Source organism: Lolium perenne, chromosome 1 (assembly GCF_019359855.2).
Source record: "Lolium perenne isolate Kyuss_39 chromosome 1, Kyuss_2.0, whole genome shotgun sequence".
Classification (NCBI taxonomy): Eukaryota; Viridiplantae; Streptophyta; class Magnoliopsida; order Poales; family Poaceae; genus Lolium; species Lolium perenne.
In genome coordinates this window covers 126,181,343-126,197,056 of record NC_067244.2, presented here as the reverse complement: position 1 = coordinate 126,197,056, position 15,714 = coordinate 126,181,343, and the positions used below count along the sequence as shown (strand labels likewise).

The window sequence follows — 15,714 nt, the reverse complement described above, 5'->3', positions numbered from 1 at the left end:
AATTACAAGGATCGCTACTTCCTGGATGGCTTATAAAGACGCAAGAACCTAGAGTTTGATGGAAGTAAAGACCTAGCCAACTACGGAGTCCTAGTCTCTTCCGGCAAGCATGTCGTGTCTTGTAATTCAAGTCCCAGTCTTTCTAAACCTTCTAGAATTTGACTTGGACCTCCTTAGTCGGTTGGTCCTCGATCTTCTAGCAACTCGGCCAACTGGCTAGACCTACGTCTTAGCAACCCAAAAGGGTCGTCCGGGCTTGCTAATCCAAGACCTCTACCGTGGTATGCCCTATTCGGCATAACGCCGACAACATCTAGTGCTAGTGAAGGGTGCGTGCATCCGTGTCTCCGATAGATCTCCTGGGATCAAGTCGGTTTTCGTTTTTATTTGTTGTCGGTCCAGACCAGTCTCTTCCAGTGATGGATGAGCTATTATAGCAAGGTATGGGGTCACAATACACCAATTTTCTGATCACGAGTCACCAAGGAATTAACTATTTTGCAAAACGATTTTGGTCTAGGGCGCCTTACTTCACCATATCATACTTTTGATCCATCCTGCCACCACAGTTTTCTTCTGATAAATGGTTGTCATCATGGGTGATGGTTGCAGCTCAGGTGCGTTGGTCTTTTGGGGGCTTAGCACAACAATTTCCCATATGTGTACTACAACAAGCTCTACTACGACAATCTTTGCCCGACTCGGGTGATGCAGGGGCGTGGGCCGTGGCTCGGCTAGTGTGTTTAGTCGTCGCTAGATGATCCAAAGACCTATTAGTAATTTTTATCACTTTACGCGCTTTTCATCATTGTTGTTGAGGATTTTTAATACTTCGATGGTTTCGCAAAATAAATGAATAAATAAATATATATATATAGCCATCTTTTTATAAACTTGAATTCTACGTGCATCCAGTTTCATGAATTCGGTTGTACAATAAAATGTAGAGCAGCGGTTGAATGACACAAACATAAAACAGTTGCTAGTTGCTGCATTTGATGGACCCTGCTTTTCGAGCCTTTTCTCTCGTTCCCTGAAGCCTTATCCTCACGGAACGCTTGCATTGCGCTGATTTCCATTGTATTATGTTGCATAGCTCCTTTTTGGTAGCAAGGAGGTAGCCTCCTCTACAAGCAGCTACCTTGGTCTGCAAGCTGCAAGTTAAACCGTTTAGGACCACCCGAACCTAGCTGGAGTTCAGGGGCAGCGGTCCACCCTGGAGGGTTGGCCATGCCCTTACAAACTTTGGTGTTTCTTTTACTGTTGTTGATGATGATTTATAGAGCGGCGGTTCTTTTTACAAAAAGTAAAAAATGAAAATTAGGTTGTGTCACTGAAAATTCAGTAGGAAGTGGGACGTTTAGATTTGGCGGGACTGGTGCCCGAAGCTACCGCGCACAGAAAACAAGGCCCTCTGGCCCGATCGACCACGATCCCACGGCACGGCAGCCATGTTGGCTGAGGCGGGCGATCCAAGAAGACGGTCTGGCACGCCCTTCCGCGCACGCGACGGCACTTTGGCTTTGCTGCTCTGCTTTTCGGCGGCGCGTAGTACGCCGCAAAAGAGGAGAAGAGGGACTCTGCTCGTCCTCGGCGACGGATCGAAGCAGGCGCCCGCAACGCTACACGGAGCAAACTCCCAAATATTCCCTCCCGCTGCTTTTCCTACACCACACCACCTGCGGCCAGCAGCCATGGCCGAGCATTGGGATCGGCACCGGCGGCTTCCCTTTTCCTCGATCAGTCGACCGATCGATCAGGTGGCCGGCGTAGGATGCTTTGACTGCGCCTCGAAGGAAGGAAAAGGAGTGCGGAGGTGCCTTTCGCTCTTTAGCCATGGCGATGGCCTCCTTTCCGCTTTTCGGTTTACCGAGGCCGGCCGGCCTTCTGCAGTTCTCCGGCCGCCGCCGCGTTTGCAAGCTCGTCGGCGGTTTCCTACTCAGACAGTCCCTACCTCACTGGAAGGGAGTACAAAATCAAAGTGGTTTCAGCGGGCAGCGGTTCACGTACTAGCGAGCTACTCGCCTCCTGTCGGAACGAGCTGCCATTATTCACGAGCTAGCATCATTTCCCTTAGCTCGGAAGCTGTCGTGCGTCCACCACCCGCCATGACAAGGCCACTCCTGTCCACGATTCACGTCATCATCATTTCTCGTGCAGCGGCAGACAAAGCGTGTGGCCGCCCATGGCAAGTCTCCTGCGTCTTTCGATCGGCCCTAGCTAGATGCATTCTCCCTTTCAACTTTGCTTCCTTTCCAGGGTAACGTTTTCCCTAGCTCGAGTGTTATCAATGGCGTACACACAACTTTTCCTATGACTTCAACCAAAATACCCTTCTTTCTTGGAAATTTAATTCATCTCCTGGATCCATACGCTCCCACCACCCAAAAAACATGCTCCTAATTGTCAACATTCGAATAAAAAAATTCAAGATGTACACCTGATAATCTATAAGTATTCGTACAGTTTCGCAAAAATCCGATATTTTTTGTGGTTGATGCAAAAGACAAAACATGTCTTACCAAAAGCTTTCACCAAAATTTGGCGCAAACGATAAGTTGATTTTTATGGAAAGACTTTATGTGCACGTGAATTTTTCATTTGAATTTTTTGATATTTCAAAATGTATCATAGATACATTTCAAAAACAAAGTAACCATATGCACCCAAGAGCCAAATTAAACATCACTCACCCAAACTGTACCTACAATATTATAGAACTACTTGGCTGGAAATCACCTACACCATAATCTTGAGACATTAACAGCAAAAACATAATAATAGAAGTATAGAAGTACTATCAGGAGTGGACTACTTTACAGTGAAGCTTGCTAAAAACCCTTGTTTCTACAACTCCGACCAAGACTAGCATAGGGTCTGTGATGGGCAACGCCACCGCGGAGCCCAGCAACTCCGGTGGACCCGTACACCGGAAGCTCATTCCGGTAGGATCCATCGCGACCCGGCAAGCCGCTCTCCGGAGCAATAACCCCAAGATTCTCCAACTCGAACAGCTCTAAGCTCGCCCCACTGCTCTTCTCGCCGCCGTACATGTCCACTTGGACATCCGCCGATCGGAGCAGCTCCTCCTCCACTTCCACCACCGGAATTCCGCTGCAGCGCCCCACTGATGCCGCGGCCACGGCGACCTCGCCGTCGATGTCAAGGAACTTGACCATCCGGGTACTCCGGCTCCGGCTCGCCGGTGGCCGCGCCTTCTTGGACAGGCAGGATCGGGCGTACGACGGAGCTGTTGAGCACACCGGCTCTTGGTCGGTTGGCATCCTCCGCGGAGCCGAAAGACGCTTGGCGGAGAAGATGGAGTTGAGCAAGCTGGCCAGCCGCGCGCCAGGGGACGCCGGCCTGCTGCAGCCGCGGGTGGCGGCGGTCGACTTCTTTGTCCTCGCCATCTCGGAATACTGCGGCTGCTGCTTCTGCGTCGGCGCCAAGCCAACGGACGTACGGATGGGGCGGAGGCGGCGGAGGGAGTGCTCGGCCTCGGAGGACGAAAAGTACCCTCGGCCGGAGCAGTCGCCGGCCGTTGTGCCCGGCGTGTGCGGGTCGCGCGCCCGGTAGCTGGAGGCCAGGGCAGGCTTGTAGTAGTAGCAATGCAGGGCCGCCTCCCGCTCCTGCTTCTTGGGCCCCGACGTTGATGTCGAGTACGCGTTGGCCGCCGACGTCGTCCTTCTTGCCTCAGGACCGTCCATGGAGTCGCATATCGCGTCGAGAAGCGTGGAGGAGAAGGACGGCTGGTGAGCTGGCCGCCTCGGCACCCTCGGCCGCGCCGGCGCCCACCTCATCTCCATCGTCGATCCACGCGTGGCAATGATGATGTGTAGAGAAGGCGGCCGGGCTAGGCGTGGAGGGGGAAAGCAAGTGGTAATGGCAGGCGAGCGGGCGGTTCGATTCGATCGGGGGGAGGAGTGGAGTGGAGTGGAGTGGAGTGGAGTGGAGCAGTGGGGAAATGCAAGTGTGGGCGTGCGTTCTAGGGGATATTGTTGCGGGACGTGCGGGGCCCTCTACATTCCGCTGTCTGCCTGTCATGTCCTTCTTTGCTTCCGAGCCTCTCTTCCTTCCTCGTGCCGTCGCCCTCTCCTTCTCTCCTTTCCACTTCACCGCCAGGTATTTCACGTTTTACCGTATCTTCTTTTCAAGGCAGTAGTATCTTCTATCCGATTAGATAGAAAGAAGAGTGTTTATGTATAGAATTTTTGTCACAACAGAGACACTAGTACACTACAAATCCACTACAAAGGTGCTACAAGATATCTCCAGGTATATAGTGTGGGCACAAGCCAGCAATCTACTCCTTCACTAGAGCCGCCACCACATCCGACACCCGACGCCACGGCCAGTGAGAGAACACATAAATTTATCGAAGCCGGGACGCATCGTAAGACAATTAAATTTTTGTAGGACTAATATAAGTCTCATATGAAGCAATTATTTTTTCATAATAATTCTAATGCAGAAACACGAATACAATACATTACGTGTTCAAAATATATTCAATTGCTCACAAGTTTGCAACACATCTGAATGTTCACAACACATTCCAATGCTTATATACACCAAAAGTTTGTACTTCCTCCGACCCATATTAATTATCTCTAATATAGATGTACCTAGATATATTTTAGTTTTAGATACATTCATACTAGTGACAGGTAATATGAATCTGAGGGAGTAACACATTTGAATATTTGAACCACCACCATACCGTTGTCGCCTAAAGGATCTTCAGCAGCCACTCTACCTCCCGGGTCTTCGTTCTCCATGGTCTACCGCTCGTCGGCCGTCAAGGATTGGGTAGGGTTGAGAAATCAGGGTGGGCGCCGGCTCGATAAACAAGCGTTTTGGCTCAGGGGTGCGTTTGGTTAGGGAATGGGATGAGGAGGAACGAGTGAGGAGTCACAATCGAGTCGCTCTATCAACAATTTTTCCAGAACGAAGGGTTCATATAAAAGTTCAAAGTTCGAATACATGGTGGACCACCCGGTTCACTGCATTCCATCACATATTAAAAAAATTGGAGAAAAAACACGGGTTAAAAGTGTTTAGGGATTAAAATATATTCGTGGAGACGAAAATAATCACCGATTTTTTCAAAAGTTCACCAGGTTCAAACAAATTTGAGTGGTCAAAGAAAGTAAAATTATGGATTCCAAAAAGAAAGTTCACCGGGTTCGTAAAAGATTCACGAGGTGAAAGAAAGTATGTTCATGGATTTAAATAATAATTCACCTGGTTCAAAAAATATTGAGTGGGTGGAAAGGTACGGTTGTTGATTAGAAAAATAATCGCCGGGTTCAAAATATATTCCAAGGTCGAAACAAGTATTCATGGATTTGACATGCTTAAATATTCAAAATCATAATTTTGAAATAAAATACTTCCTCCAATTCATATTAATTGTCTCTAATGTAATTTTACCTTCATATATTTTAGTTCTAGATACATCGTAATATAAATCAGAGGGAGTGGCTCTTTTTTACAACCTCGTATTTTTTTGTTCTAGTGATGTAGATTCTTTTTAACATTTCCTGGCACGGCTCAAGCCCAGTTGCATGCCCACCACGCCAACAGTTTTGCCCCCGTACCCGATGATTCACTCGCTTGAAATCAGTCTCACGCACGGGAAGAGGCAGCGAAGCCCGCGGGCAAGCATCGGGAAGAAGGCACGGTGCGTCCGCCCCGTGGCCAGGGCCTTATTGCGAAACACCTTTTAGTTTCGCTCCCTCCAAATTTCCTACTTTATCTTTGTCAGCTTGACAATAGCAACATCCCACCATGCATCAATGGACTTGTCCAAGGGAGGTAAGAAGGGCTGAAAGAACTATTTCCTACAAAAAAAAATCTCCGAGCAACAACAATAGTGTAACCGGTAGTCGGCTAGCAATTTGCCACGTTATATATAGTCATTTCATAGCTAATATTTACAATAGTGGATTATAAAAGTGTAGTACTTTTACAATATATGTCTCATGTTTTTCTCTCACAAATGTCTAGGAGCACTTGCTAGAGCTAACTTTTGAATAAAAGCTCACTTCCTTTCTCTCTCATAATCTCTCTCCTCTAACAAAACAAAAAATATAATATTTTATCACTTATAGCCAGCTGAACCATGCAATGTCTGCATGTTGGGTCGTGCGGCCAACTACGAGTGGCAAGATTGTCCGCAGTGAGCACCTTGCCATGAAGCACCAGCCAAGCAAAATAGCGGCATTTAGGCTCATCCCATGCCTTCCAAAACTTACCATGAAGCACGAGCCAAGCATGAGTCGCCAAACTGCCAACGGTGTGCCGGCGTAGTGGAGTGAACTCCAGAATCATTCCAATGCCATGTGATTGAGTCTTCTGATAACCTACAAATATAGGAGGTCAATTGTAGTATCTTTCGAATAGAAAATGTTGTCGAACCCACAAGGTGTTAAATTTAACAAAGTAGACAGTAAAAGATGTAAGTATTTGTATTTTCCAGTTTATAGTTTGGGGGAAAGTAAATGACAAGTAAAGTAAAATGCCAGTAAGTAAATTGTGAGTAAAGTAATGTGCAAGAAAGTAAATGCTCTTTTGAGAGAAAATCCAACAATCTATGCAGCAAGAGGAGAATCTTAGGAGTGTACTTATGTGAGACAAGTGTTCCGAGAGCGACATAGACTTCATGCAATAAAGATTTCTAATCCAGTGTGGTAAATATTTTGTCAAGTTTTATTCTCATCGGACGGGGTCTAAAATAGGTGCAATCATAAGACTGAGCAAACACACCACTAATGATTGGTCCCTAAGCCATTTACATGTGTCAGCAATAGATTCATTAAGACATACATGTCCAACCATTTCCTCAAATTATAAGTTCCCCGGTCATATAAACCCACCTGATGCAACTTTAAAGATCTGGATAAGGTTTCTATCATCTTCAGACATCCATACTACTTTTCATTACACTACGGTGCAACCCTATGAGCCCATATAGGTGAAGTAACACACAGTCGATGTTCATATGTTACCATCATAGAACCACATAAAAGTACAAAAATTGACTAAACACTCATGACATAGTACATAGAAATCATAGTCAAATACGTGTTATGCTCTTAGAAACATGGGGAACTATACACAACGCTGAAACATGATGCTGATCAATGGCATACAATATACAACACAATCTGAAAATATAACTTCACCACAAAATAACAACAAGCCACCGAGGATAAGAATGCACACAACACTAGAAACTTATTCAGGGTGTTGATCTATCATAAACTATGAGGGGGGTGAAGTGAATCTTTGATATGGAGTCGGTGCTGATGTTGGAGATGATGGAGATGTTGATGGAGAGACTCCTCCCTATGCCAAGGAGGAGTTGGTGGTAACGATGGCTTTGATTTCTCCACATCGGAGACCTCAGAGCACCTAGATCTGCCCTCTCCCGAAGAAGGAGAAGACTTCCGCCTATGTCTCCACCTTTGTAATTCTAGAAAAATTATGGCGTATCTTTTTCTGCGATACAGAGCTTCCCATAAAAACACTAAGGCGAGGCAACACTCTAGGATCAGATCGGCCCCGCTTATGCGGTTGGAGGTATCATGCCCTATGAGAGGGCCCAGCTCAACCTTCATTATCTTCCCTGTTGACTTCTTGTGCCCATGGTCTTTCTCGTGATGAAAAACTTCTGCAATATTTTTCCTTGAATTATTTGAGTATCCAAATGTATCTGAAATGTAAAAGTATAAAATTGGAGGTTAACTGCTGATGACGCTCGCGTATATCGTCAATTCGTTGGGACTCCAAGCTCGGACTATCGTAGCAAGCGTTCCCCAAAAGGATGACTCGAGAGTTTATATCGAACTCTCGAGTAATTGGCTTCAATTTATCTCCTCTTTCTCTTCTTCCAGCAATCCTGCAAAACAAAGTTCTTGCCTTATGTCCCCAACTTCATCGTGTGGTTGTCAAGCACAAGATTTCACCTTAGAGATTGTAGATAAAATAAATGTTGAAAGTAAAGTAAAGCAAATAAACTAAGTAAGCTAGATAAAAGCGATACAGAGATAGTTGTTTTTGGATATTGTCTGTGTGTTTAAGTGAAGAAAGTATTTTTGTATTTTTGGATTAAAATATTGCAGCAAATGCAAAGTATGATAAAAGTAGTGGAAAGGTGTTTCTTATGATTAAAATTGGACCAGTGTTCATGGGTTCACTTGTGTACTATCTTTTTAAGTTGTAGTGACACTAACAATTAATCAATGACATAATATTGGTGGAAATTCAACATGTGTTTGATAAGCATTCATATGGGCATCACGTCCTAACATAGAGATGATGCAACACATCTCTCTTCTACTCCACAATAAAGGGAAAACTCCAAACAATCTTGTATTAAGAATTAACATAGCATAGCTTTAAATACTTTGACATGATGTTTGAATATCAAATATGCTACCTTGATTCAACTAGATTATCACTGTTGTCACATGATAAACATAGCGCATGCATTCATTTTATCCCTAATGAGGCTGAAATGGTAAATGTAAAACCATAGTAGATCATGGATTTGTTGTCACTATTCAATCACTACAACCATACTACTCCATCTAATATACACTTCTCCCCACACATGCGTTGGAGATATGTACAAGAGGCAATAAGAAAGTGGTTATTGTTATATATTAGTGTTCATGATAAATGTTTACATCCCATGCCAAAATTTGTATTAACTGGAAAGATTAATACTTGTGTGTTTTGTAAAAATAAAAGAGTCCCTAGTAAGCCTCTTGTTAAACTAGCTTGTTGATTAATAGATAATCATAGTTTCGTGATCATGAACATTGGATGTTATTAATAACAAGATCATGTCATTAAGAGAATGATGTGATGGACACATACCCATAAGCATAGCATATGATCAAGTCATTAAGTTTGTTTTGCTATAAGCTTTAAGATACATAGTAACCTAATCCTTCGACCATGAAATCATGTTAATCACCTGCACCAGATGGATGCTTTGATGAAACACTACTTCATAAATGGGTGCTTATAAAGGTGGCATTAAGTATTTGGAAAGTATGGGTTGAAGCGCATGGATCAAGAGTGGGATTTGTCCATCCAAATGACGAATAGATAGACTATGGGCCCTCTCGGTAGAATGTCATCCAATTAGATTGCAAGCATGTGCAAGGGATGTCATTTCACGGTACAAGTAAAGATTACTTATCGGTAACGAGGTTGAACTAGGTATACAGATACCGATGATCAAACTTCGGATCAGTAAAGGGAATCGGTATCTATGTTAATGGTTCTTTCGATCACGAAGTCAACGTTGAATATGTAGGAGCCATTATGGATCTCCAGGCCCCTCTATTGGTTATTGATCGCAGAGGTGTCTCGATCATGTCTGCATAGTTCGCGAACCGTAGGGTGACACACTTAAGGTTTGATGTCGTTTTAAGTAGATATGGAATATGATATGGAGTTCGAATATTGTTAGGAGTCTCGGATGGGATCCAGGACATCACGAGGAGTTCTGGAATGGTCCAGAGATTAAGATTCATATATGGGAAGTCAAATTCCAAGTTTGGGAATGGTCTGGTATATTTTTGGAAGGTTCTAGAAGGTATATAGAATTGTCTGGAATATTTCACTAAGTCAGGTGGAGTCCCGGCCCTAGCCGACCAACTAGGTGGGAAGGTGGAGTCCATGGTGGACTCCACCTCCTTGGCCGGCCAACACCAAAATGAAAGGTGGAATTTCCCACCTTGACTAGGTTTTGACTTTTGCATTTTTGGTAGGTTTTCAATAGGACTCCAATGAGGAGTATGATTGGAACCTAGGGTTTCCCACTATATAAATGGGAGAGGAGGGGAGGAGCCCGCCACCATATTGGTCGCACCACCCAAGGGCACCAAAGCCGGCGCCCAGCCCCTCTCTCCCGAACCCTAGCCCCACCCTTCTCCACCTCTCTCCCGCACGGCTACGGTGAAGCCCAGAAGGAGATCTCCACCACCACCATCACCATGTCGTCGTTCTGCAGGGATTCCGAGGAGGATCTACTACTTCTGCTGCCCGCTGGAATGGGGAGAAGGACGTCTTCATCAACACCGTACATTTGGCCGAGTGCGGAGGTGCTGCCCGATTGCAGCACCGTCAGGATCTTTTACTCGCCCCTGAGAGCGGCAAGTGATTGACTACATCATCCACGAGATTTATCTCGTTAACGCTTAGGTATCTTCGAGGGTACATTGATCCCATCTCGTTTCTACGATCTACTAGATTAGATCTTGGCTTGTTATTCGTTCTTGCGATAGGAATTTTTTTTGTTTTCTATGCTACAAATCCCTACAGTGGTATCAGAGGTGTGTATGCATAGATTGGTTGCACGAGTAGAACACAATGATTTTATGGGCGTTGATGCTTTTGTTGTCGTTTTCTTATCATGTACTTTGCATCTTTCGGTATGCTGGGATGAAGCGGCTCGGGCTAACCTTACATGACCGCGTTCATGATACTTGCTCCATGCTTGACATGTAACTTGTATTGCATAAGTGGTTTTGCGGGTGTCTGTCTCTCTCACCATAGTTAAGATCCAATTTACAATCTACACTTGACAACATTTGTATCAGCGTTGTGGTTCTTGTTCGTAGGTAGATCGGATCTTACTCAAAAGCCCCAAACCACGTAAAATATGCAAACAAAATTAGAGGCGTCTAACTTGTTTTTGCAGGGGCATGTGATGTGATATGGCCATGATGTGATTGAGATTATATTTGATGTATGAGATGATCCTTATTGTATTATGGCAACCGGCAGGAGCCTAATGGTTGTCTTTAAATTCTGTCATGACATGTGTGTCAATCACCATTTAATAGCTTTATTTCATTACTATGAGTTAGTAGTTGTAATAGTTGCTACGGATGGTGGACAACCATGAAGCAGCACCATGGACCTTGACGCAATGCTGGTGATGATGGAGATCATGATCGTGTGTTTTGGAGATGGAGATCGAAGGCACAAGAAGAAAAGGCCATATCATATCACATTACACATGCATGTAATGTTTATCCTTTATGTATCTTATTTTGCTTAGAACGCGACGGTAGTATTATAAGATGATCCCTCACATTAATATCAAGATAATAAAGTGTTCTCCCCCCGTATGTACTGTTGCAAAAGGTCGTCGTTTTGAAGTATCTCGTGATGATCGGATGTGATAAACTCTATGTTCACATACAACGGGTGTAAGCCATGTTGAACACGTGGAAATACTTGGGTTTGCTTGACGAGCCTAGCATGTACAGACATGGCCTCGGAACACAGGAAATCGAAAGGTTGAACAGGATTCATACTGATGATATGATCAACATGTTGATGTTCACCATTGAAGCTACATCATCTCACGTGATGATCGGACTTGGTGTAGTGAATTTCGATCGCGTGCCACTAAAACAACTATGAGGGATGTTGAATTAAGTGGGAGTTCATTAGTAATTTGATTAAAACTTGAACTAATTATCCCGAACATAGTCTAAATTGTATTTGAATTAAATTTTGTAGAATTGGTATCCATTTTCGAACTTGCGCTAGGCTTGTAATTGATATAGAAACAATGATAAATCTGACAAGTAACTTTATGGACTGGTACCGTATTGTTAAAGAATCAAGAAAAAGATTAAGTCCTATTGCAAACTTTTGTCAATCCTCAAATTGCCGATTCGACAAGCAATGGTTTCAATGAGTATCTATAAAATTATCTTGTCTCCATGAAACTTGATGTTCAAATCAGTTTGAAAAGTGAGGAGCTTAAAAGTTTGTTTTCAGAAATAAGCAAGGTGTGAGATATATGTGATATCTAAGATCTTATTACAAGATGATAAAATATAATTTAGTGAGACTACATACACTCATAAGTTTTATGAGAATGTACGAAAGTTAAAGACGATAGGCGTCCCGATCCTCCAACTAGTTGGGCACTAACGTTATTCATGTATCCACATATAAACCATAGTGGCTTCACCATGAAGTTGTCATGATTTGATGGATAAAATTATGAGTGAAATTATTCATCACATTAAAAGGTTACTAATAGTAAAATTATGGGTGTCCTGCCTCGATGTGGGCATTACCCTTCGGGTAACCGACGTTGCCCTATCCTGTATTAACCAGTTGGGGACCCATGAAGGCACTTGGAGGCAAGGCGGCCCATCCGGGTGACGCACCAGAGGAATTCTTGACGAGCAAGACAAAGAGGCTGCCGAATAAGGAAAGATTAGATTTAAAACTACTGTAAACCTAGTCGTACTCGGTTAGACCTCTTGAGACCTGGCCTCCTATATAAAGGCCAGGAGAGGGGCTGCCGAGGGACACAATCAATCTGAGCAACCTTAGCCACCAAAAGCTTAGAGCTAGGTCACCATAGCACTTAGCCATCTCGACGAGATCTCAGCCGAACTATTCGGCACCCCATTGTAACCCAATATCTTCATAATCAAGAACAGACAGGCAGGACGTAAGGGTTTTACCTCATCGAGGGCCCCGAACCTGGGTAAATCGCTCTCCCCGCTTGTCTGTGAACCGATGTCTCGTGTCAGCTTACAGGATTCCATCAACCCTAAGCCCCAATCGGAGGGCATTGCCGAGGAGTACCCTCGACAATTGGCGCCGTCTGTGGGAACCCTGTCTGCACAAGATCGGTCATCGGTAGATCCAGTCATGCCACCGGCAACTTCATCGGCAACTTCGTCGACACCGTCATCACCAAACCTGGGAAGCCCGATTCGGTTCGGCTCCTATGAGTTCACCCCGCACAGCGATTCCTCCCGCTCCACCTTCTCAGATCTACAAGGAAACATGGAGATGACCTTCGGCAGCGTCCACTACAACGTCAACGCGGAAGGAATCCTTCGACTGCTGGAATTGCCCACTTCCAGATCGACGAGTCCAAGCGCGTCATCATCACTCGACCTTTCGGCTAGTCTGATAGGCTCGACAAGTTCATCCGCGCCCTCGACTCCCCGTTCGGCGTCTTCCATGTCGGTAGGATCCGACAATCCTACATCTTCGGAGTTAACCTCGTACTACTGCTTGAACTGCGACACCAGACACGGGCTGGGATCGAGCGACACACCGTTCATCTGCAATGCCCAGTATTCATCGGGAGAGGACAGTATCGACAGCGTCGTCCGAGGAACCACCCGGAGAACGGCACACCACCAAGTTTATGTCGCCAATAACACGGGAAACACAAGGCACAGATGAGACGGAGACCATACTCCTCGTTCCAGTAGACAGGCAAGTTTCGAAAACAGCGCCAGCAACCACAACATCGACTACACCATCGCGGACGAGGAGTGGGCAGCAGCCAAGGCAGCAGTACTTAACAACACACCGCTCCCCGCAGGAACCTCGGTTGGAACCCTCAACGCCTATCGCTCTATACTAGAGAAAAACCGGGAGCATCTATCGAAAGAGCAAGCCACTCTCGAGAGACGCCTATCTGTGGCAGACCGATCCAGTGAGCGACAAAGAGGCTCGCAAGGGAGCGCCTCTTGAAATACTCCAGGGGCAGGCAAGCACCGGTCGAGACTATCCAGGCTTTCGGAAGATGACGCTAGAGAAATCATGTCGAACCTGACCAAGTCCTTTATGACTACGGACACCGCAGGCATGCCACGGCCGAAAACCGTTGCAGGAGCAACAGCCAACCTCGCTGCATACCTCATCAACCAGCGCCCTGAAGGATCCATGGCTCAAGCTCATCGAGGCGCCCTGGAAAGTCTCGCGATATTGGGAAATAATCTAGTTTCGCAGAAGGAAAAGACCACGTTGCAGGCTAGTGGCTCAAAGCATCATGCGAGAGATGCTCGGGATGAAATCACCCAGAGCAGGATCGACAAATCAAGGCGACGGCGCGCCACTAGGAAGGAGAATGATAGTGATTCTTCGGATGAGGATCAGGAGTACGACAGCGAGCTTAGGGGAGCCGACTATCTAAGTTACAAAATCCGCGAGGCGATGCCGCCCAAAAAGTTCAAGCCCACTCCTACCGACGCTGCCAAATACGATGGGCGGCAGGAGCCAAGATCTCGGATAGACGACTACCTGCAGACTGTGATTCTGCATAAGGGGAACCAGATAGCAGCAATGCAGTGCTTGCAGCTCTACCTAAAGGATTCAGTGCGAGCCTGGCTAAGGGGGCTGCCGAAGGGTTCCATTAAATCATGGGACGACCTAGTAGACGCCTTCGTTGCCAATTTCCAAGCAACATACAAGAGACCCGTCGGGATTGAAGAGTTATGGAATTGCCAGCAAAAGCAGAAGGAGTTGATGCGCTCATACATCGGGAGATTCACCAAACTCCTAAACGCTGCCGAAGATGTATCTGTCGACAGAGCAATCGACGCTTTCAGCGATGGCGTCCGGCGTGAGAGCTACATAGAAGAACTCGGACGCAAAAAGCCAAAAACCATAACCAAGTTGATGGAAAATCGCCAACAGCTGGGCTGATGGTGAGGACAACGTGCGAAGGCCACGACAACGTAGTGACGACGAAGACGACGACCAGCCGAAGCACGACTCGGGTGGCCGAAGGGATCGTCACAAGAGAAGGAAGAACCGCAACTATGATGACAACAACCTGGTAGCTGTAGGGTACTCTGATCGGCAGGACGATCGATATGACGATAGAAGAGACGATCGACAGGACGGTAATCGGAACAAATCTGGGAATCGTGGCAATTATAAACCACGGCAGCAGAGGACTCCCGAACTGCCCTACGCTGAGCAGATCAACGCCCCCTGTTACCTGCACTCGTATGTCGATTCTAGGGATGGCAAAACGAAGTCGAGTCACCTGCTCAGGGACTGTCGGCAGTTAATTGACATGCACAAACTCATCCAGCAGGTAGGCCAGCAACCGCTACCACCACCACCCCCACCTCCACCGCAGTATCAAGTCCAGCAGGCCCAACCTCATCAACCCAACGAGGCGTTTCCACCACCACGAGGGCAGATGAGCATGATCCATAGGACAGGTGTCTCAAGAAGAGAAATGAAGAAGCTCACCCGAGAGATTAACCTGGCAGAAAGCATCATGGCGAACATCCCTGAGTATGTCGAGTGTTCCTCCCAGAACATTACGTTTAGTCGAGCAGATCATCCGATGACCATACCAAAACCAGGACACGCTGCCTTAGTAGTCGAGGCACAAATCGGGGGGTTCAAGATGAGCAAAGTCTTTATGGATGGTGGAAGCGGGCTAAACCTGATATTCGTCGACACAATCAAAAGTATGGGGATCACCATGAGGATGTTAGAAGAAACAGACACTTGCTTCCACGGGATCCTTCCAACTGCACCGGGCTACTCTCTTGGCAAAGTGTACCTGAACGTCGTCTTCGGCAAAACCGACAATTTCAGGAAGGAAAAGATCGAGTTTGAAGTAGTGAACTGGGAGTCACAGTATCACGCTATACTTGGGAGACCATCTTATGCCAAGTTCATGGCTGTGCCGCACTACGCATACCTCAAGCTGAAAATGCCTGGGAACAACGGGACAAACATCACGGTCTATGGAAGTTTTTCACGCTCGGACAATTGTGATCGCGACTTTCAGAGGATTGCTGCGAAGTTTGGGTCACAACAAGAAATTGTCGACCCTTTGCCCAAGTTGTCGATATGTGAAATTAAGGAGGAAAAACATGTCAGGGAAACCAAGAAGAA

At 45.9% G+C, this 15,714-nt stretch overlaps 1 protein-coding gene across 1 annotated transcript; it reads right to left on the bottom strand.

Annotated features, from left to right (window-relative positions):
- Positions 1-2,710: 2,710 nt before the first annotated feature.
- Positions 2,711-3,923, bottom strand: LOC127333113 (protein BIG GRAIN 1-like). The gene has a single exon (XM_051359425.2). It carries the CDS (start codon positions 3,804-3,806, stop codon positions 2,832-2,834), a length of 975 nt encoding a protein of 324 aa, XP_051215385.1. The 5' UTR covers positions 3,807-3,923; the 3' UTR covers positions 2,711-2,831.
- Between the last annotated feature and the right edge of the window lie 11,791 nt (positions 3,924-15,714).

What these genes read in the sequence shown, in the direction of transcription:
- LOC127333113 (XM_051359425.2), bottom strand. Translation starts at nt 3,806, where the DNA reads ATGGAGATGAGGTGGGCGCCGGCGCGGCCGAGGGTGCCGAGGCGGCCA.